This window comes from Rissa tridactyla, chromosome 7 (assembly GCF_028500815.1).
Source record: "Rissa tridactyla isolate bRisTri1 chromosome 7, bRisTri1.patW.cur.20221130, whole genome shotgun sequence".
NCBI classification, from domain to species: Eukaryota; Metazoa; Chordata; class Aves; order Charadriiformes; family Laridae; genus Rissa; species Rissa tridactyla.
Window position 1 is genome coordinate 42,246,194 of NC_071472.1, and position 21,403 is coordinate 42,267,596.

Consider the following 21,403-nt stretch of genomic DNA (forward strand, 5'->3'; position numbering starts at 1 on the left):
AGTTGAAGTATTAGTTAAATAAAAACTCGATTTGAGAAAAAAGAGAAGTATCTGAAAGCAAAGTGAACCCAGATGTACTTAAATCCTCTTGCGTTGCTCATTTAAAAGAATTCTTGGTATTTTTCCTTTCCTGGCTAAGGAAGGGGTGCCAAAGTCACCCTCTATTTAGGAAAATAAATGTTCTTCGTGAACATGCTAATTCCTGCAGCAGCCAGCCCTGCATCTAGTGGCGCTTCCAAGCAGGAGCAGAGTCCCTGGCCCCAGCCCTGCAAACCTTTGCAAGGGAGATGGGTTCACCACTGGCTCCCGGAAAGTGACAGAGCGATTATTAAATATCTAAACCCCAACCTTTAACAGAAAGGCAGTTCTTGCAGCCTTGAGAGAATTGATGCATTGAAGAAAAGGCTGGAAAAATTTCCCGTGTGTTGTAAACGTGATTTCTCTCAGCACGGCTAAGGGAACAGTGGCATCTGGTGTTCACCGAGCTCTCTTACAGCCACCGCTTCCCAGGTGGGTGCTGCTGGGCTTTGCTGGCCGTGGGCAGGATTTGGCTTCCCACGTGCAGGTAACTAGTGGCCCTTGAGACCTGTTAGCTGTCAAAGACATCTGCACAAGTGTCCAGGCATGATGGGGGCCACAGGGGAGACTCAAGCCCATCTCCATGGCAGCTGGAGGTCTGGATGGGGCATCAAACGAGAGAAACCCAAACTTGCTTCTAGTGAAGAAGGTTAATCGTCCGGGGCTGCGGCAGTGACTTAGCACCACCAGGGAGCCTCAGACTCCAATGCTGTTTGAGATTTACGTGTTTTATAAAAACTTTATTCCCACTTTCTCAGTAGAGAGGAATTTGCTCCTCATGAGGTGCCCTCGTGCATTTGGTGGGGCAGCCTGTCCGCCCAGCCTGTGAGAGACAGCCTGTGCTGCAGCAGCTCCAGGCTGTGATGCTCAACTCTGTGTGTCTGACATTTTTACTACCTGGACGTCTCCTCAGTTTAATCTCACGTTCTCAATTTAAGACCCAAAATGCAAGTGCTTCCCAGGAGCCTCTCCCCTCCCAGGGATTTTTAACTTGCCCAAAATCTGGAATGAGTTTCACTGGGAGATGTTTGCTTGTGCTTCTTTCCCCATCTTTGTTCTTGCTATTAAACAGTACAGTCCCACCATATCCGCAGTATAGACCTGGGTAACTTTTCCTGTGACACAGCCTAAGTACGTCTTTTAAACGCCTCTGGTGGGCCAGTATCAATAGGCAACAGGGCAGTACCTGAACCTTATGGTGAGTGTGTGCCGACCCTGGTGGAGTGTCCTCTGCTGCCAGTGCCTGAGACACAACCAAAGGCTTGTTTGGAGACAAACTAAGCTGTCTCTCCTTCTTCTGTCAGCAGAGGAAGCCCAAATCTGAGCAAAACAAAAGTGCAAGGTGTGCGTCTCCCTGGTAATTTTTATGCAAATTAGAAAAGGCAAATTACTGCTTTTGTTTTACTAACTGAAATTCAGTTTATCAGTCTTTTACCTCAAGTGCACAAAAGACAGGGCACTTCCTTCTGAGATGAACAGAATGACAAACTCGAGCTGGGAGCTCTATGGAAACCACATTTTTAGAAGTTCTGCATCCTTATGCTTACCCAAAGGCTGGTTTGCAATATTTGCAGATTGCCCCCGACCGGTTTTTATCTGAGTGCTGGGACTGACAGACCTTTTTCTGTTTGCGTTGTCATCGGTACACAATTTGATGCACGAGTCCCCAAGCCTGGTTACTCCCCCCTGCTGCACAGGAGCGAGCGGCTCCGCTCTCATCCGATGCTGCTGGTCGTTCCTGCTCCTCCCTGGGGCCGTGCTCAGAAATCAGCACTTCCCCTGCACAGGGCCGTACTTCTGTAGCTAAACTCACTCAGAGATTATAATTATTGTCCCTTTCAGGCAGTTTCTGGCCTATTAAGTTACAACAAAATGCATTCTGTTGACATCAGAACCAGTGTCACAGCTACAAGCGACAGCAAGGGGTGGTTGTGCAAAGGTGCTGCTTAACGTCAACCTCCGTCGCCAAAACAAGCAGCAGCACAGCTAACAAGATATCTCTTCTTCTCACGCGTGAGATTTTGGAACTCATCAGGTGGTTTTATCTAACACGTAGTACTATAAAGTGATAAGAACCCAAGGGCTGACTTTTGGGGGTGGTGTCATGGACTTTGGCACGGTGTTCCTCGGACTGCCGGATCTCTCTGTTCTGCACCAGTTTGTTCAAATCAAACCCTGGAGTTGCCACGCGCTGAAGTTTATTTTCTATAAAAACATGGGAAGTTTTCCAAAGTGCAGCTGAACTTCTGCTAAAAAAAAAAATAGAAATCAATGGGAACAGCGCACCTAACTCCAAATCCCATTGAAGTTAAACTCAATCCTTATCGTTATCTCCTACGAAGACTTTGGTCCTAGGCTGGCAAATGACCCGACTCTTGCAAGTCAACGGGCAAGTGTAAGCGTGTGGAGAACTGGCGGCAGGAGTGTACGCTCTACAAATACCCCAACCCTTTTGCTATCAGCAGTCAAAATAAACGTTGCTGCCAAAATGGGTTACAGAGAGAGTAAGAAACATCAGGTTTGTTATGTATTTTGTTTATTAAACTCAGTTTTCACCGAAGTCCCAAGTTGACAAAAATGTTTCCCAGGAAGACTGACAAACAGAAACAATTCATAAATATATATATTTTTTTTTTTCAAACACTGCAGGTATAAACAAATAAAAGCTCTGGTTTGCTATTTTGGGAGGTCCTGGGTAACCAGTGTTTTCAACTGGACAATTAACAGCACTCGTGTTAACCAGTGAGGAATTTCCACTTGTTTTTTAAGGATCAAATCCAGCATTTTAAAATTATTGCTCATTACCAGACAGAAACCCAAGATATAAAGGATGTTCATTAAAAATCCTCATTAACAGCAGGGACGGTATATATTGACAGTACATGCAGCTTCATAGTGGGGTTTTTTTATGTAATTAAGACCAAAACTTTCAGAAATTAAGATGTTGGGCAACCAATCTGAGGATATTACAGGAGTCAAATTCTCAGCAGGTCTGACCTTGGCACCTACACCTTTTAAAATCTTGGGCTAAGCACCCCTGACGTGAACACCTCCAAACCACTAACGGCAGGGGACACAGCACCCAACTGCGACACCGCTCCAAGGCTTTGCCGCCCGGTGCCGGCTCCTCTCCCAGCTCTTCACTGCTCCTGCCTCTTTGCCGAATCCGCTGGGACCTGCCTGGTGGGGCTGCCGTGGCCTGGGGAGGAAGGAGAGGACCAGCGCACAGAGAAACGCGGCGGAGTTGTAGATGACTGAGGTATTTTTCCTCCCTCGCTGGTCCTCCCAGCCGGCGGGGCTGAGGGAGGGGACAGTGGCAGGTACCAGCAGAAGGTGGAAACGGGGATCTCCTCACAGCGCTCGTAACTAGAGGCATTTCGATTTTTGCAGCTACTGGTAGCAACGCCTTGTGCAGCAGGTTCCCCTCGTGCCAATAGCACACACTACTAGGCTACGGGGCTACACTACAGCAGTTCTTGCTCCCCTCAGCTTGGGAGCGCCTTGGGGCCAGCATCTGCCTTCCCTTGCCCTCCCGGTGGGGCATGGCTCGCTGACCTCCTCGTTCTGCTCCGGCCGGCCCGCTCGCTTCTCTGCCGGAAAACAAGGAGCGGCACTACTTGTGCCAACCCCTCGGCAGAGGAGTCCGGTCCTGCAGGGAAGGAAACCCTCTGTCCCTCTCGGCGAGGCACGCTCCTCAGGGTATCGTGACAGAGATGCACTGCGGGGCCTTCTGGCTATCGTCCACTCTCTCCCCACTGGCTCTCTTTGGATACACCACGCTGGCCATTTTGAAGAACTCATCCGCAGCGTCCAGAGCTATGAGCCGGTCCTGCCAAAGCAACGGGGTTTTACAGTCACTACGGGCTGCTTTGGGCAGCTCCCTGGTCAGAGTCCTCCCCCCACGGCAGCTCTCAGGTGAAGCCAGGCATTAGGTCTAATCTTTTCCCACTTCGTTAACAGGCTGCAAGAGGTTGCGCAGGCTTACAGGAACTCGGGGGGGCAAATTTAAGGTGCTACAGCACTGACATTTCCAAGGAAGCTGACCGGCCAAGATACAAGTGCAACATCTGATGGGGATGCCCCAGATGCCACCATGTATTTGAGCGTCCTCTGGTGCAGTTCACCTACCTTCATCTACTCCCTCTCGTTTGAGCTCACTTGCAGGGATGGGGGCCGCGGGGACAAAGGCACGCTCAGAACTACTCACCACCACGAAGAGGTAGCGCTCAGAAAGCTCCCAGCTGGTTGGGAAGATGTTCGTCTCTTCGGAGAGCTTTAACAGGATGTCCCGGGCTTTGCCCATGTTCTGAGAGTCGCTGATGATGCTGAGTTTGGTCACCGACAAGAGGGAGTCTGCTTCCTTCTGAAAACCTGGTAAAGACGTGTTACAGAAACGAGTCAAACATGCGGGCAGGGTCATCCCTGAGCCCTCCAGGGTCCCTTATTCGCCCTCCACCTTGGGCTGCTGCATTCCTTCTTGCTAAAATCGACTAGCATTTCCTTGAAGCACGCTCTGCGTCTGCAGCTGGGGCAGGTATGAGCTTGCTGGTGGAGAAAAAAAAAACACATATACCCATTCAGAGCAAGTTTGTTGCTGGTTTTCCAGAGGCAGCATATGAACGCCCACACCCAGGGTGTTGCTTCAGGTCTTGCATGTTCCTGATGCTGACAGAGCTTTCAGGGCTGGTGGGGCTTCCTGAACACCCAGCGACTATGCCTATGTGTTGTTGGGAGGTAACAGTGATAAAAAACCTGCGGCAGTAATGGATGCACGGGTAATTGTTCCTGTAGCAGTTGGCATCCCTCATAGGAAGGGTATCCAGGGAAGGAAAGGCGGAGGAGAATGAATGCAGGGATCTTTAAATGTAATTGCTACCTTTAACTCTGTTCAGCTCCAGGGTGATGTGTCTCACCTAAAACACTTACAGGAGAAAGAGTAATGGTCTTATGATTAAAGCACAGGTCTAGATAACAAAAGATAGCAAGTTTCACATCTGTTTGCATGTCTAGCTTCGCTAAGGCTAAAGGATCCCTGGCCTTGAGCTTCCCCACCCTTTGCAAAACGGCTCCAGAGCCACTGCAGACGTGGGGGAGATGTGGGAAACCCTTTGTCAACGTGCAGTAACAGATGTAAGGATGTCAAGTGATCCCTCCCGTGTTCGGTCTGTGCAGCCTGCGCAACCACCTGGGTGAAGATGAACACTGATATCTATTTATTAATTTATTATGTTCCATCCAGACGCCAGAACAGCAGGTAGGGCAGACGCAGCTGACATAGATACCCATCTCTTTTCCTCCCAGTGATAACACCCTTGAACAGCCCAACAAACGCGCTCGACTCGCACATCCTCCTCTCGGGAGCTGCCAACCTCCTCCAGAGCATGATGCAAGCCAGTGAGCCGATGTGCCGGAATGTCACATCTCCTTGGCCCAAGTGTCATGTGCTGCGTGCGAGGCCATTGGGACAACCAGGTCCCCATCGCCACTGCCTCGTCCAGAGGAGCCGCAGCTGAGCACACGGGACCCAGGGGTGCAGTTCACTGTTTGCAGGCCAGGAAATAGCAGGAGTGGGAGGGTCACCATTGAGCGATTTCGTTTCATGAAAGAACATTTCAAACTCGCTTAGGAGCAAACAAAGTGGGTGGTTTAGCTCTGCTCAGCTGGCACGGACTAAACAGACGTATTTCAAATCTGAAAGGAATATTCATTTCTCCCTGCTTATCTTGCTTAGAAAAAAACAGGGTGAATTCCCAGGTGTCCCTGCTAAGTTTCCACAAGGAAGCCTGAAGTGGATGATCGCGTATGCTATTATAGGCTTGAAAGGCTCTCCCGCTGGTCATGGTTCGTGGGCTTTTTGATGTGCCTGCAGACACGGTGGCTCCGTCTTCCCCCCGCAGTGCCAGAGCTCTTGGGAGTCTCCCACAGGCTCTCGGCTGCCGTGTGGGCTACCTGACGGCCCTGCTCAGCAACCTTGGTTTATTTTCCTCTCTTTCCCCTCTACCAGCCTGATTTTGTGGAGCCATTCCCATCTTCAACCGTCCTGGGACCTCTCATTTGGTACGACACAAATGACATCCTTTTGTCCCCTGGCTTACCTAAATCCTCCAAAATGTGTTTCCACCGGCTTCTCACTTCTTTTCGGGTCTGCCGTAAGGTATAAATATCGTAGTTGAGCTTTTGCCATTCCTGCAAAGCAAAGGGATAACAGATACTTAGTCATTTGCACGTGGGGAGGGCTCGGCTGACTTTCTAGGAATTTCAGCTTTTAGAACCGGAGCCAGAGTTGAACTGTTGATGTTGGCACTGAGGGATGTGTGTGAAGGTCGATGGCCAGGCTGCTGTTGCCCCTGGAAGAAATTACGCCGACCAGCGTGGAATAGTTTAGCTTGACATTGGGTACAGCATCTCTGTATCTTCTCTGCATGTACAAAACAGGCTCCAGTTACTTTGAAACTGGGGTACAGAATTTCGCTTAGGCGTTGCTGATGACCAAAGTGGTCTCCTTGGTCAGACAGGGAGAATATAATTCCAGCTCCGTGCTGGAAATTATAGTGCTGTCCCTGGAGAACAACATGAACTTCCAAACGTTGTTCATTTAAGAGACTTCAGTCTCTTCGGTCCAAAGCCCTTTACCCCAAACCTTGACACCCTGCTAGTATCAGATCCTGAGGGTGTGAGAATACCTTATTCGGCCTTCAACAGCTTGAGAAAGCATGACCACATATTATTACCTTCTGCAAACTGTTGCAACACCTTATTTTCATATTCTTGCAGTTAAACTGGCATGGCACATTTTCTTACAGCTGGTGAGAGCCCAGGGGAAAATAAAAGTTTGCAAAAAAGTTAGTGCTCTCAGTTTGGTCACACATACAGCGGCTTCGCCAAACTGCTCAGCCCTCTGTTTGGCATTTAACTGGGGTAGGCAGGCTTTCAAAAGCACTGGAAAACAAGAAAAAACAGACTTTTTTTAAAGGCTGGGGTACCCTTTTTAAATAGCAAAGAAGAAGGATGCACGTGGATGGCTGAGGGCTGAGCTGGAGTCATTTGACATAGCAACAAAAATTCTTGGTGATGCCAGTTGCTGCAGTTCATGCCTCACTTAACTATACACTTTAAATCCTTGCACTTGACCTCAAGCTTTATATCTGCACAATGGGACACTGTCTAGAGGGCAAGGTTTTGAGGTTATTTATTAAAGTTATACCAGCACAATGAAACACATCGGGACAAGTATGCGTTCCTCTGGAAATGCATGTATTCTGCAAGAAAACCGGGAGTACTTTTCCTAGCGGAGTTTAATCAATGCACACGCTGAAAGGGATGCATTTACAGAAGCATCCACGCAGCAGGTCGTAACATCCTTCAGATAATTTCCCTCCAGTAAGAACCTCAATGAATCTCATTTCTCAGCAACAGATTACATATGTGGATTCTTGTAGAATAAGGGGCTGTTAGTCTGTGCCAGCTCCCTGGGATTTTCCTACATGACACGCTGGGTTCAAAGGGGTTAAACAACATCCACGAAACTAGGCTGTGCTTTAGAAATCCCACTGTTTTCCGACACCTGGTGCCTTAAAGAGTTGACTTGATTTGCTACAGAGTTGGAGATTTCTTAGTGTTTTTTTTTCCTGAGCCTGGCCGACATGCCACCACTGCAGAGAATTAAATGACGAGCCCGTTTTCTTGTCATTCAGCGATAGCTGCAGGAACCCTTGGAGATTATGCTTTGGAAGAAGCAGCCAGCAGGGCTAAGACAAGGGTGAACTCGGGTCAGGAGAGCAGGGGGAAAGCTCCACCGGCAGCCGCTGGCTCTGCCCCGCTCGTCCTCCCGCAGAGCAAAATAGCCTTCGTTTTTAGCTTTGTGCTGCTGCTCGCAACGAGCTCGCTTGGCCGATGGGAGCTCTGTTTCTCTCTCACCTGCAGCAGTACTTGAAAACAGCTTTACGGTTTGCACAGGAGGACACCTGGCAGCCTCTTTCAGCCCTTCGCTAGAAAAAGGAGGAAGGGACAAGGCTCCTCTCTCTCGTGACACCAGCTCGTAGCTAGGAACTGTGTTCCTCTCAGTGAAAAAGAAAAGAGGAGGTTTATTGTACTAAAGCTTTGTGGGAAGTTTACTGCAACCCTGAAAGTTTTAAACAAAGAGAATAAAGGCTGCACGATGCCTCGGTCCCCGCTGGCAGGGATCCCTTGGAAACATCTCAGCCTGCTCGCGACCCCATGGTATAAGCAGAAAGGAGAGCGCATCACTCCGGGCACGCTGGGGGGGAAATAAGCTGTGCGTCTCTGCCCTCCCGCGGAGATAAACAAGTGCTTTCATGCACACGATCGATCAACACAGCCGCGGTGATGCCAGCGGTGCTTCACGCTGCTGAATTAGCAAGCTGGGGGGGTGGGGTGGGAAAGATGCTCCTCTCCCCGAAACGCGCCTGGCTGGCACCCGGCAGCGGCTTTCAGGGCTGCAGGGATTTACCCCCCACCCCGTGGTAGCGAGCCGGACTCCTCGCTAAGCTAAATGGCGAGCGGTGCTTAGCATGCAGGGAAGCTGCTCCTGATTTTCTCTGGATTAACAGCGGCGTGTTTTCCCTTGTCTATTTTTACTTTAAGGGAATCTAGGTTATGGCTTTCGTGTATGCTGTAGTTACTGAGTTGCGTTATGGGAGCGAATACAGTGCATATTTAGTCCCAGAGGATGTCTAACAGTGTCCTGTTGTTGAAGAACTTGGGGGGGGTGCAAATGAGCAGCTTTGGTCCAGAAAATGATGCTTAACAGTGGTGCCTGGGGGGGAAACTCTTGTTTTAGTGGTATTTCTTCTGCCTGAGCGTGGAGTTGGATGTATTAGACTAGAGATTATGAGGGTGAGGATGGGCAGCTCCAGGCTGAGCTCTTGAAGGGACTCAAGCCCTGCTCTCCATGAGCCTTAGAAAACACCGAGTTTTCCCAGGCGATTCCTTGTAGCAGAGACGTCCTAAGTGCTGTGGGCACGGGGTTGTCCTCTGTGTTGCTTTAATGAGGGAAATAAAGTTAAGAGCATCTTTTCATCCCCCAGATTAATCTAAAAAGCATTGCCCTTTAACTACACAGCAGATGAAGAGCAAAGCTAGTCCTGCCTGCGTCGCTGCATAGGAACGGGCAACATCAGAGACTCTGGGGAGGGTGTTCCCCAGGCACATCCCATGAGTCACCAAGATGTGACCTGGGAGGGATCCGGGCAGCATCACGAGGCCGACGCTGCTCAGCACCCACTGCCAGGCAGCCCCAGGGCAGGCAGCCGGGACGCCGGCCAAACCCCGCTCTCCCTCAGCCCTTCCTGCTGCTGGGATGATAGGGACCACCACTGGGATAGGGACCATCGGGGCCCCAACCAGCCGAAGGACAGGGCACACCGGTCCTTCCCGCAAGGTGTCCGAGTCCGTATGCGGGCATGGGACAAGCAGCTCGCTCCCAAAACTTTGCTTCTTTTTGCATCTTCCATGCACCTCCGTTCCCTGTACTGCCTCTTGCAAAGTTAGATGCAACTTCTGGAGCAGTGAGGAGGCTCCTCGCACACAGTACAGAGAAAGTACAGCAGGAATCTGCTGTGTCATCAAACCCCTTGGTGTTCTACAGGTCTGGGACATCCCAGTGATGCATTTCAAATCAATCCTTTAGGAAAAATACCCTTCTGCCAAAATGTGAATTAACCACAGGAAACCAAAGCAGGTTGCAGTTCCTGGCCCTTTTTTAGGCAATCAGTTTTGTCCTTTTAAACCTACATAGCAGGGCATAACATATACCCGTGGGGCCTTGAGAACACCCACCGTGCACGAGTCAAGAATGTCCCGGGAGCAGCAGGGAAACGCTGCTGCCTCGCTCCTCGGAGCGCTCAGCCCTTCAAATATTTACCTGGAAAACTTCCCTGGACTCTGTAGTGTGCTACGCTAAATCTGCAAACGCCAAATGGAAGTGAGGAAATGCTGGGCATGAAATATAAGCCAGGCTGGTATATGACCAAGAGCTCTGGGAAAAAATGTGCCAAGAGAACAGGCAAACACTGTCCAACTTTTCATCCGTGCTCATATGGAAATCTCCTAATTAGTAGGTAGCTTTCCGTACGTTGCCAAAGCAATCCTCTATCAAAGCTGCCTCCTTTATTCCCTTGAAAGCAATTGGTGTCACCATTCCGTTCAAGAGTTATTTTGGAAATGAGGTCAAAAGAGAGTTATCAGGGAAAGACTGCAAAATCCCAGCCCTGGCAGGTACCACGCCGCATCCAGGAATGCTCCCACTCTGGCCCAGCGACTGGCCCCACTGGAAGGAGCTGAGCAAACACAAACTCTAGATCCACACTCATACATTGAGCCACCGACCAACAGCTCATCTTAGAATAAGCTTAAATTGGATTCAGTTTTAAGAGAAGCACGTGGGAGTTCACAGATAATTTTTCATATGTATTACGTGGGTCAGTTCTGGGCTCCCCGACTGCAATCCCCAGCCCTGGGCAAATCCCGTCACCTCTCTACGCCCCAGCAACAGCGTGTCGCAATGCTGACCTCCTCTGTAATGTGTTTAAAAAAGAATAATCCTGTAGGGGAGCAGGAGGAAGCAGAAAAATAGGCCTTGTCAGCTCACTAATGGGCTTGCCAGGAGGATCACACCAGCGCAGCAATGCTGGCCAGGCCCCCGGCGGACATGCAGGCTGAGGAATTGCCTTTGCTAGTGGGGTTTATGATCCCGCCTTCCCCAGGGGAATAAGCCGAAAGAAGAGAGAAACACGGCATTTTCAACAAGCCATAAGAACAGTGTTTTTTCCTCAGCCATAATGCAAAAACCCACCTTTAGTTTCTGTTCACAGAACCACGGCGCAGCTGCCCTAAATCTGGCTCCTTCTCTGAAGGCAGTATCGGTGCAACAGCTCAGGCTCTGGCACGGCTGGGTGATTCCATGCACCCCAACAGAGGTCACAGAGGCACCTGGGCCACCACAAACTGGTCCTCGGGGAGAGGGGCATCTGCCACACCATGCACATAAGCCAAATAATCCCAGCTCCTGCTGTTAACATTGGAGGCATGGTAGTCCCCCTTCCCCATAAAACGCTTTTCTCTGCATTTAGCGGGGCGCGTGCTGGAACAGTGACTTGGCCTGTATCTATGCAGCATCTTAAATAACATCTTCTTTTCCTAGAGGTCCTCATTTCACCTCCAGATTTGGGGTTTTACTTTACACCACAACAGGTTCGACGATGCTGCAGGGCAGGAGCGGGGGAAAAAAAACAACCCAACCTTTTTTCCGTATTTGAAAAGTTGACCCCAGCCTTCAAAAGCTTTGACGCCAGCTTTGATCTCCAAAGGCTGCATCAGGTGTACCAGCCCCCTTAAGCCAAGCCCTTCAGCTACGGCTTTTCTTATTTTCTCTGAGCACACCCTCCCCTGCCCCCACTTTGCTTCCAAAAGTGCATCCAAGCACATGGCGCTCGTCGGCCACACGCAGAGAGAAATGCGGAGCCGGAGTTGTTCAGTCCTCATCGTTTTTGGAGGCTCCAGCGAATCTCACCTCATCCACCAATTGCACAGTGGGTTTTGCAACTGCTGGGTGCTCCAGCGAGCTCCACCACGGCCGACCGCCCCAGCACCCAGCACCCAGCAGGACGAGCAAGTGGGAGCGAAACGGGGTGCACCCAGGACCTCACGGCGTTTGCTTTGAAGAGCTTGCTGCCCTGGTTCGACGAGGAGCAGGGTGGAGCAGCCACCCTTACGCAAGAAAAGGTCACACCGAGTTTGGGCTGGAGCTGCCAAATTTCCCTGAGCGGGGCAGTCGGGAAGGGGCAGGGAGAAGAAACGGCTCCGCATGGATCGGGTGTGGGTCCGGCCCCATGGCAGGAGCAAGGAACTGACCCCGAGGGAGGGCACCAACGCTGTGAGTTGCTGGCAGCTCCGCCATGAATGATCTAATATGCAGAAAATTGAGCTACAGGGTGCATTCGGTGTCGGAGCGCCTGGCCCTTCACAAACCTAAACGGTTTGGTTTATTTATTTACAGCGCTCCATGGCGCAGAGGTTGCCAGGCTGGGAGAGAGCCATCATGGCCCATGCCCGCTGACCTCCAGCACTGTGCCGATGTCACTGCTGCGTCTCGGCCCACGGCTTCTCCTGCCCTGGCTCGCAGCACCTTGTCACTATGTGAATAACCATTTTTAAAAAAAAGAGAATACCCAGGAAAGCAGAAGTGGGTTGGGCAGATGAAGAAAAATGCGATACTGGTTTGAGGCAGAGGTGCCGTAGAGATAAAGCACCCACGACAGAGCAACCTGCTCTTTGGGATCCTTCCAAAGTCCTGTGCTGGGAAACCACGAAGATAAAGGTGGGGAATGGCAAAGCACACAGCAAATGCACAGCACGCCCAAATTTCTTTGCTAAATGAAGGAGCAGAAATACGGGGAGTAGTTCTCCTTTCAGCCCGATTTTAACCAAGAAAAAAAAAAGGAGCTATGGCTTCGTAACACTTGTCCACTGCGTAACAAGAAGCCGTTCCTCCAACCCCTGTCCTACAGCATCCGCACACATCGCCCCGGGGACTTCGTGAGCAGAGCAGCTCCCAAAGCAGATTATGGCTTTTGCAGCCCAGTGTTTTTTTGCAATTGGACTTTTTTTCTCTCTCTCAGGGCTGAAGCCTCATTAGGAGGGGAGGGCAATGCAGTCTGGCCTAGTTTTAAAATGCTCGCTGGAGGAAGGAGGGATTTCAGCACCCGGGGCCGAATGCAGGAATGTTGGCTTTGCCGGCCAAGTCCCTCCCTGTCCTGCCACCCAGAAGGAGCTGCAGCTGGAAACTGCAGCGGCTGGACGGGCTTATCATCATGCCTCAGTTTCCCCGGCTGTGGGAGAGAGGCAGCAGAGAGGCTGGCAGGCAATAGCTGCAAAGGGCACTCTGCCATCGTTCAAATCAAGCGTATCACACACTGGCTTTCTTCAAAGTCAGACTAATGATGTACTCCTCAGGCTTTTTTATTAATTGCACTGCATGAACAAACACAGGGTACGTCATCTTACATTCCTTGTGGAGAGGAAGCCCCGTGCCCCACGCTTTCCTTTTTCACTGGCAGGCACAGCGACTGCGCAGACCCGCTAAAACCCCACGGACATGCCGAAGGCAGAGAGAAAGCATTGGGTTTAGGACAAGCAGGCGCATTGGGTTTAGGACAAGCAGGCGCGTTGGGTTTAGGACAAGCAGGTGCATTGAATGTAGGACAAGCAGGGACATTGGGTTTAGGACAAGCAGGGACATTGGGTTTAGGACAAGCAGGGACATTGGATGTAGGACAAGCAGGGACACTGGATGTAGGCCAAGCAGGCGCAGGAGGTCTCTCCTGCTCCCCCGTAAGCGATGCTCTCCTCTGCAGCCTGAGCAAGGCTGACGCACAACGCTCCCTTGCCCAAGGAGCCATCTTTTTAGCAGCCCGTCCACTTATGATACTGTTTTATAAATAATAATAGCTTTTAGGAGACCTGCCTCATAACGAGCCCTAAATCAAGTTTAAAAGGCCGCTTGACTGGGCGCGGGCTGAAATGAGGAGCTTCCACTGAAGGGAGGGTTCGTTATGAGCTCGTTTACGCCCTGAAGTACACCCAGCTCTGAGCAGCCCAGGACCGATGCAGCCCCCTAAACGGAGTCATCCTCATTTCCTTTGGCCAGCATGTGCTGGATGAAGCTCCCTGTTTTTCTCTAAGACAAGCAAACGCAAGATAAAGCAGTGGCGGGGAGGGAAGAGAGTATCTTCCATAAAGGTTACGTGCAGCCATGAAAACGCTGTTACAAACCCATCCCCTGCAAACACCACAATTAATTCAATCCCCACCAAAAAAAAACCACATTACATGGGGATTCTGGCCAAAAAGGATACATTAGGACTGCGTTATCTCATTTTAAGTTCTAAAAAATTGTACTTTTGATCTCAGCTGTACGTCTGGAGTTTAAGGCTTCTCGTGAAAGCTGCACTAGCCTGTGGTTTAAAGGGACTGTCACAGGAGGAGAGTTACAGTCTCGCAGTCTCTCGGATGAAGTGGAATCATATTGAAATTAAACTTGAAGCCCCCAGGCTTTCCTGCAAACATTCTGAAGCCTTAAAAGCAACCAGAGAGGGGAAAAATGTGTCACTATTTGCTACAGCCTGCTCCTAATCAGGCCACCGCAATCTCCTTTGCGCAGAAGTACTTTAGCGAAGGAAATCGGGGCTGCAAAACAGCCTTTATGTAACAGCAGTGATTTTTCCCTTCTGTGCTAAGAGCTGTGCCAGTTCTCTGCTTCTCCGTAATTGCCGTACAACCCATCAGCGGAGTATTTAACTTGACGCGTCACTGGAGCGGCAGCTCAGCTCTGGGTGCTGCCATTGCCGGGCAAAAGCCACCGCAGGCAGGGCTAACGCCAGTCTGACCACGGAAAGGCCAAATCGGGGAAATATTGGACAAGAAAGGCAGGCTGTGAAGGTAGGAAATGGAGCTGGGGGTCCCAGTGCTACCAGCACACGTCTGTGGGAGGAGGTAGCAGAGGTGCTTCAGGGCACGGTGCATCCCAGCTCAGGGTGGCTCTCCTGGCTCAGCCGCCAGGGACATCCCCCACCCTCCCAGGGACAAAATGGCTACGGACGCATCCACACCAGATATAGGCTAAAACCTGGAGGGCGATGGAACAGATGGGACGACCTGACGCCTACGTGAGCCACGCTGGGGGACTTCGGGGTCTTTCCGGTGGCTTAATGGGTGCTTAAATAAAGGCACTGCCAAAGCATCTGATAAAAGCACCGAGCCTCAGCCCACAGTGAAACCGAGCGTGAGGAACGGCACCGCCTCACCTCCGAGTCCTTGTCCAGCTGGTTCCTAACCACGATCATGTTGTACAGCACCCGGTCGTCGTCCGCCTCTGTGTGGGTCACATCGTGCGGGGTGCTCCACAGGTTCTGCTCCTCATCCCGTGCCAGGGTGGCTCCGAAGGAGGCGTAGGGGTTGTTGTTACTGCAGAGAGGGGGAGAGGGGAGGCAGTGTTATCTACCCCAGCACCACGCCGCCTCCTTCGACCTTCCCAGTAAAGTGCCCGTTGCTGTGGCATCCCCTCTCGCAGCCCAGTGTCCCGCCTGGGAGAGGGAAGGAAGAGGAGGAGGGGGGAATGGGAAGGCAGACAGTTTTTTAGCTCAGCAAACATCCTGACCACACAAGCCACGGTTCGAACCAGGCAGTGCTGCCATGAAAGGCATCAGAGGCACACATTTGCTAAAGAGAGCAGATATTATTTGAGCAGCAAGGATGGAGGAACTGTGAGCATCCATCTGCGAGGACGAAAGGCGGCACCTCCCGCCGCCCCCTGCCCTGCTCCCCATCACACCTTCCCACCCCCAAACACTCTGCAAGCCCCCCGCCGCAAGCCGCTCCCAGCTTAATGCGGGAACGGTTCTAATTAACTAAGACTCTAAAATCCCGCTGGCTCCAGAGTGTATTTTCTCTCTGCCCGGCTAACCCTGCGCCTGTGCCAAGATGCCAGAGGCACGACCTGTCCCCAGGGAGACTCTGTGTGCAGAGGGGTACGCCTTGAGCAGCGAGCAAGGGGACGGCTGCCTGCAAAGCCTCTCCCTTGCCTCTTGGCCAACAAAGGAGCTTCTACCCATCTTCTCCTCAAAGGCAGTGCCGTTGGGCACGGTTTTATGTCGGACGAAACACGCACCGCCTCTGCTGAGGGAACTGGGACTGTTTAGCCCAGGGAAGACATGGCTGGGGGGGATCTTATCCACGTGTATGGATGGGAAGGAGTGAAGGAGACAGAGCCAGACCCTTCTCGGTGGTGCCCCATGACAGGACACACATTGAAATACAGGAAATTCTCTTTAATCACAAGAAAAAAATATTTTGCTGCAAGGGTGGGTGAACACTGGCACAGGTTGCCCAGGGAGGTTGTGGAGTCTCCATCCTTGGAGACACTCAAAACCCAACTGGACATGGTCTGGGGCAACCTGCTCCAGCTGACCCTGCTTGAGCAGGGCTTGGACTGGATGCTCTCCAGAAGTCCCACCTCCACAGTCACGTTTCTGCGTGACCCCACAACTCTGTTTTCTCCCCAACAGCCCAAACCCTACCCAATCAAGCAGGCAATCCCCACAGGGGAAAACCCACCCTGGCAGCTCCTACCTGAGAGGTACGGCCCAGCTGCGCGGTGACCTGGGCCAAGGCGCAGAGAGGACACGTAGCCCCGTCTGTCTTTTGGGGATGGAAATGTCCTCAGCCTGCTTGTGAACTCCGGGCTTTATTTGCTTAGCAAGAGCATCATCTTCTGGGAAGGCTGTCCCCACCGAGGCAAGGAGCTTTTCTCCGCACGGGTGGCAGTTCTGTGGTTTATGGCTTTATGTCGCTACTGGGATGTGCATTTTTTTTTTAATAGGGTTATTTAATTCTGCCAGGAGAACTTTTAGCAGAGGATTTCCATAATGTTTCTAATCAAGATGTCCAGACACTTAAGCAGAACAACGCAAATGGAAAAATATTTTCGGCCTCACCCAATAGTCCCACCAGCCCTCCTGTGGCAATCCCTGCTCGCTTCTTGTTAGAACAACCCACTGTTTACTCTATTTGCTACCCAAACCCCATTCCTTCGCAAGGAACCCATCCAGCGAAACCTCAGATAACACTGCGGGCGCTTTAGCCATGACGCCAAGCCATAAAAAAGATGCTAAGAGGAGCTCCAGCACACAGATGAAATAGAAAAAAAATCACTCACATCAGCATTCCTGCAGGAATTAGACTTTCAACAAACCAAAAACCTGAGCAACAGGTAATAAGGGAAAAGATAATCTCTTATAATCTCTCATTAAGAAAAGCAAACGTAACTTGGAAGGTGTGGATGGCATAACTCAGCTGTTCCTACACCGGAGCCAGCATGGGTTCGCTCAAACCGTTTCTCAACCATGGAGCAGACCCAATCCAGCCTGGAAGAGATCCCTCAGGAGCCAGCCCTGCCACCAGCACGAGTTCAGTCCCGTCCTGCCTTCGACAGGCTTCGTCCCACTCAGTGACTTACCCTTAACGTCTGACTTACTTTAAAAACCAGCATTAGGCAATAACACCAACATGCCTTAGCTTTTACGGGACGCTCCCTCACGGCTTGCAAGGCGCTTCCCAACGCATCTCTTATTTCCAAACCGCGGCACAGAGCATCCAGCAGCCCTTAAGGGATGCAAGCAGTGCCCAGGAGTCATCAGCAAATCCATACCAGCACGGAGAGCTCTGCCGACGGCGAGCACTTCCAGAGCGTGCTGCACTCCCAAGCGACATTTAAAACAAATAAATGGGAGGGAAAAAAGGAGCACATGAAGAGCAGCCTGTTTTGCAGGTCACAGGAGTCTCTGTGGGACCAGAGGGGACTCGGACCATTTCACACGCTGGGCTTTATCCAGAAAATGATGCGTGCTAATGCTTCATCGACAAATTTCTCTCCGGGGGGCTTTCAGTCTACATTAAACTCATTTGGGGATTCGGAGCCCAAATTGTTGGTTTATTTGCATCCTGAGGACACCACCACCCGAGCCAGATCCCACCTTCCCGCATCAAGAGACTGCCGAGCAGTCCGGGCGCTTTGCCACAGCAGCCTGGCGCCCTGACTTTGCCCGTGGCTTTCCCAGCACTGTGCCTACGTCTGTGCTCCCTCCCCACCTCCACGCGCAGCGCTGGCTGCTCCCTCTGGCCTCGTCACGGGTTACAGCCAGCCTTGTATATGCTCAGGTAACAAATGCACCTAATTATATGCATATTGCCTCCTTCTCACCGCTTCATTCTTTGGCACGTCAGATTTTTGAGGCCACAACCACTCTGCTTGGGGAAAATAAGGTGAAAAGTCATGAAGTCAACATTTCAGAAGCAAAACCAGCTCCCCAAAACCAAAACGCAGCTAAAAGATCTGAAACCTCAAGCAAGTTGTTCATTTCAAACAACGCTGTGATAAAAATAAAAATACGGCAAGCGTGCTCTTGCAAGATCCCCGCTTTGAAATAAACCCCCAAAGCCTCCCAAAGAGGGACAAGCCAGCGATTAGGCTGTTAGCTTAATTACGCTGCAAGAGCAGGTGCCTTTCGAATGCCCAGCGTCTATACAGGCTTTCCGACTTATAGGCAGCGTTAATTGGATCGCCAGCGGAAGGCATGTTACTAAAGAAAGGTGCCTGGCAAGGGACAGCCACCCCGGCTGGCAAGGCAGCAGGAAGGAGCCTCTCCGCACGTGTGCTTGGCTCTCCTTAGGTTAAAGCCAATTTCCTGACCTGGAGGCCCCATGCTCAGGATTATCTGGTTATTATTTAGGTAACTGCTTCAACAGCACGAAATCAGGACATTTCAAGCCCTGTTGCCAGCTCTGCTATTACCCGATACCTATGTAGGCCACACCGGGAGCATCCCACCCTCCTTCTTGAAATGCCTCTATCCCACCAGTGACACCAGGAGGGCACGGTCCCTGCCCTGTCCCAGGGCTGGGGCACCCACCGCGGGCTTGGTGGTGGCCAGGACCCCATCTGGCAGTCGGGGAAGGAGGGAGCGGTGCCGCACACCCCGCACACAGATGTTTTGCAGCATGCAAAACCTGCTCGCACGGCTCACAGCTCTTCTCCACGACTCGGGGCTTCATCTTTTTGTGCAAAAATCCCCCACACACCCCCAACCTCACGGCTCCGTGCACAAGACAGACACGACCAAGAGCAGAAGGGAAAAAAAATCTCTCTAGAAATCATCACACGTGCTGCTATCACATAAAGCCGGCTCCAGCAGTGCCGTGGGGTGTCTTTTCCAGCATCCCCAGCCCGGGAACGGATCTCGGCGGGACGCGACCCACTGCGTGGTGCTGTGGGGACCCCCTTCCGTTCGGTGCCTCGGTCTCCTCTGTTGAAATCCCAGCGTGGAAAGATAAAAAGCTGAAGGGTTCCCGTGGGGAGGGGAGCACGGGAAACACCGCCGAGACGTCGCTCTCGGTTCGCTTGTCAAAACTTCACCGTAAAAATCCCCCCGGCACGCAGCAGTCCGGTGTGCATGGCGGTGTCAAGTCGGAACCCGGCCCCCGCGACAAGCCAACCCAAGTGCAAAGGGAACTGAAAGCAGCTTCTTCCCGCCGGGAGACAATCCCTTTGGAGCCTGATCCGGCTCTCGCACGGGATGCTTTCCGCGGGGCCAACTCCCCACGGAGATCAGGGGCTGTAAAATCACTGGAAACTGTTTTGGGGGAAATCGGGGCTCGGGAAAGGGCTCTGGGGTGCGGACGGTGCCGGCCTGGGGGTGAAGGGCGGTGGGGGGAGGTGGCTCACGCGTGGCTGCGGACCGAGCGACCCAGCGCCGGTGGGAGCATCCCTCCTCCGGCGCAAGTCGGGGGCGGGGGGGCCTCAGCCCCATCCCTCCAAGGGGGGCTGGGGGACAGGGAAGGGGACGGGGGACGCGGGGGGGGTCTCACCTGAGCAAGGGCTCCTTCTCGGGCGGCGCCGCCTCCCCCCCGCAGCAGCCGCAGCAGCCGCCCAGCGAGCGCAGCCAGGCCCCCAGCCCCATGGGCTCCGCCGAGAGCCGCGCTGGGCGGGCCGCGCTCCGCCCCCCCCGCCCCACGGCCCCGCAGCGCCGCCGCCGCCGCAGCCGGGCACTGCCGGGCTCCCCGCCCGCCCCGCCGCCCTGCGCCGCCGGCCGCCGCTCCCACGGCCGCTCTGGGCGGGGTAACTCAGGGCCAGACCCCCCCGCGCCCTCCTGCCTCCTCCTCCCCCCTCCTGCATCTTCCAGCTCCCTCCTTGCACCCTCCTGCATCCTCCTTCCGCTCTCCTGCATCTTCCAGCTCCATCCTGCGCCCTCCTGCCCCCTCCTGCATCCTCCTTGCGCCCTTCTGCACCCTTCTGCCCCCTCCTTGCGCCCTCTTGCACCTTCCAGCTCCATCCTTGCACCCTCCTGCCCCCTCCTGCTCCCTCCTGCATCCTCCTGCCCCCTCCTGCATCTTCCAGTTCCCTCCTTGCACTCTCCTGCATCCTCCTGCCCCCTCCTGCATCTTCCAGCTCCATCCTTGCACCCTCCTGCGCCCTCCTGCATCCTCCCGCGCCCTCCTGCATCCTTCTGCACGCTGCTACGTCCTCCTGGGTCCTCCTGCTCCCTCCTGCATCCTCCTTGCACCCTCCTGCATCTTCCTCCTCCCTCCTGCGCCCTCCTACATCCTCCTTATGCCCTCCTGTGCCCTTCCGCACCTTCCTGCTCCATCCTGCATCTTCCTGCTCTCTGCTGCAGCCTTATGCACCCACTTGCATCCCGCTGCACCCTCTTGCATCCTCACACACCCTCCTGCAATGCCCTGCACCCCCCTGCATCTTCCTGCACCCTCCTGTAACACACTGCACCCTCTTGCACCACCCCCCTGCACCCTCCCTCATACTCCCACACCCTCACGCATCCTTCTGCACCCTCCTGGGTGCCCGTTCCAGCCGGGGCGAGGGGGCCACAACACATCGCGTTGCATTGCAGCCCTCTTGCCCCAGCTGGAACGGGCCACCACTGGCCACCACAGCATGGCCAGAAAACAGAAATCCCCCCTTTCCCATCCTCCGCACGACTACCCTCCCAGGCTTGTTCCCCCTCGGCTTTCGGGACACAGGGCTGGGAACTGCAATGGGACATGGGCTTCTCCTCCATCCCAGGTCCAGCCCTCCCTCCAACTTACTGCATTGGGTGCTGCGGATGGTGACAAATTTCATCAGCAAAAGCCAACAGCACCGCAAAGCTGCCAGGACTGCCGGGATCCTGTTGGGAACCGGCTGTGCCTGAAAACACCAAAATCACCATCTCGTACTTTCACATTGGCCACTTTGGGGACCCACTTGGCCATGAGTGTGCCGGACGGCAGTGCCACCACGGTGAGCTGGGACATTCCGGCCAGTTTAAGGCCATCAAGTAACAAGAGATCAGCGGCTCTACAGTTACAAATGAATTGGAGACAACGATAAGCTGTTGGTGCCGCTGTGCTCAGCAAATAAAAACGTAAGATGAGCCAGGAAGCACAGAGGAACCTCCGGTCCCTGAGCAGGGAATGGGAGATCTCAGCATGCTCCGCCACGGATTCTCACCTGGCTTCTTAATTAATTTCATTCCTCAGCCCCACAATCAGTCTTCCCATCCGCCTTAATTAAAAGGCGAAATTATGGGAGACGGGCTTGTTTGTTATTGTTTCTGGAAGATCCCAGTGCTGGGGCTTTGCTCCCAGCCAGGGCTTTCCACTCCCCTGCGCTATGTATCGGTCATTCACAGGGAAGAATTTCCAGCAGGATGAGCCACGGGGAGAGGCGGGATTCCAAAGTCAAGGGCGCTCTGCC

The 21,403-nt window shown here is 52.8% G+C and overlaps 1 protein-coding gene across 3 annotated transcripts; it reads right to left on the reverse strand.

Moving 5' to 3' along the window:
* Positions 1-837: 837 nt before the first annotated feature.
* MREG (melanoregulin) lies at positions 838-19,622 on the reverse strand. Of its 3 annotated transcripts, none has more exons than XM_054210026.1 (5): positions 19,519-19,622; positions 14,901-15,060; positions 6,174-6,264; positions 4,286-4,449; positions 838-2,324 (listed from the first exon to the last, which is right to left on the reverse strand). In XM_054210026.1, the coding sequence occupies exons 1-5, from the start codon at positions 19,608-19,610 to the stop codon at positions 2,277-2,279; spliced, it is 555 nt and encodes a 184-aa protein (XP_054066001.1). In that variant the 5' UTR covers positions 19,611-19,622; the 3' UTR covers positions 838-2,276. The 3 variants fall into 3 exon arrangements, with proteins under 3 accessions (XP_054066001.1, XP_054066000.1, XP_054065999.1); XM_054210025.1 differs by having other exon boundaries at positions 838-2,327; XM_054210024.1 differs by lacking the exon at positions 838-2,324 and adding an exon at positions 2,618-3,907.
* Positions 19,623-21,403: the final 1,781 nt, after the last annotated feature.

What these genes read in the sequence shown, in the direction of transcription:
- MREG (XM_054210024.1), bottom strand. Translation starts at nt 19,610, where the DNA reads ATGGGGCTGGGGGCCTGGCTGCGCTCGCTGGGCGGCTGCTGCGGCTGC. An exon ending in GAGAAGGAGCCCTTGCTCAG is followed by an intron (nt 15,061 to 19,518) that starts GTGAGACCCCCC and finishes CCCTCTCTGCAG; the next exon opens with TAACAACAACCCCTACGCCT. An exon ending in AGCTGGACAAGGACTCGGAG is followed by an intron (nt 6,265 to 14,900) that starts GTGAGGCGGTGC and finishes TTTGCTTTGCAG; the next exon opens with GAATGGCAAAAGCTCAACTA.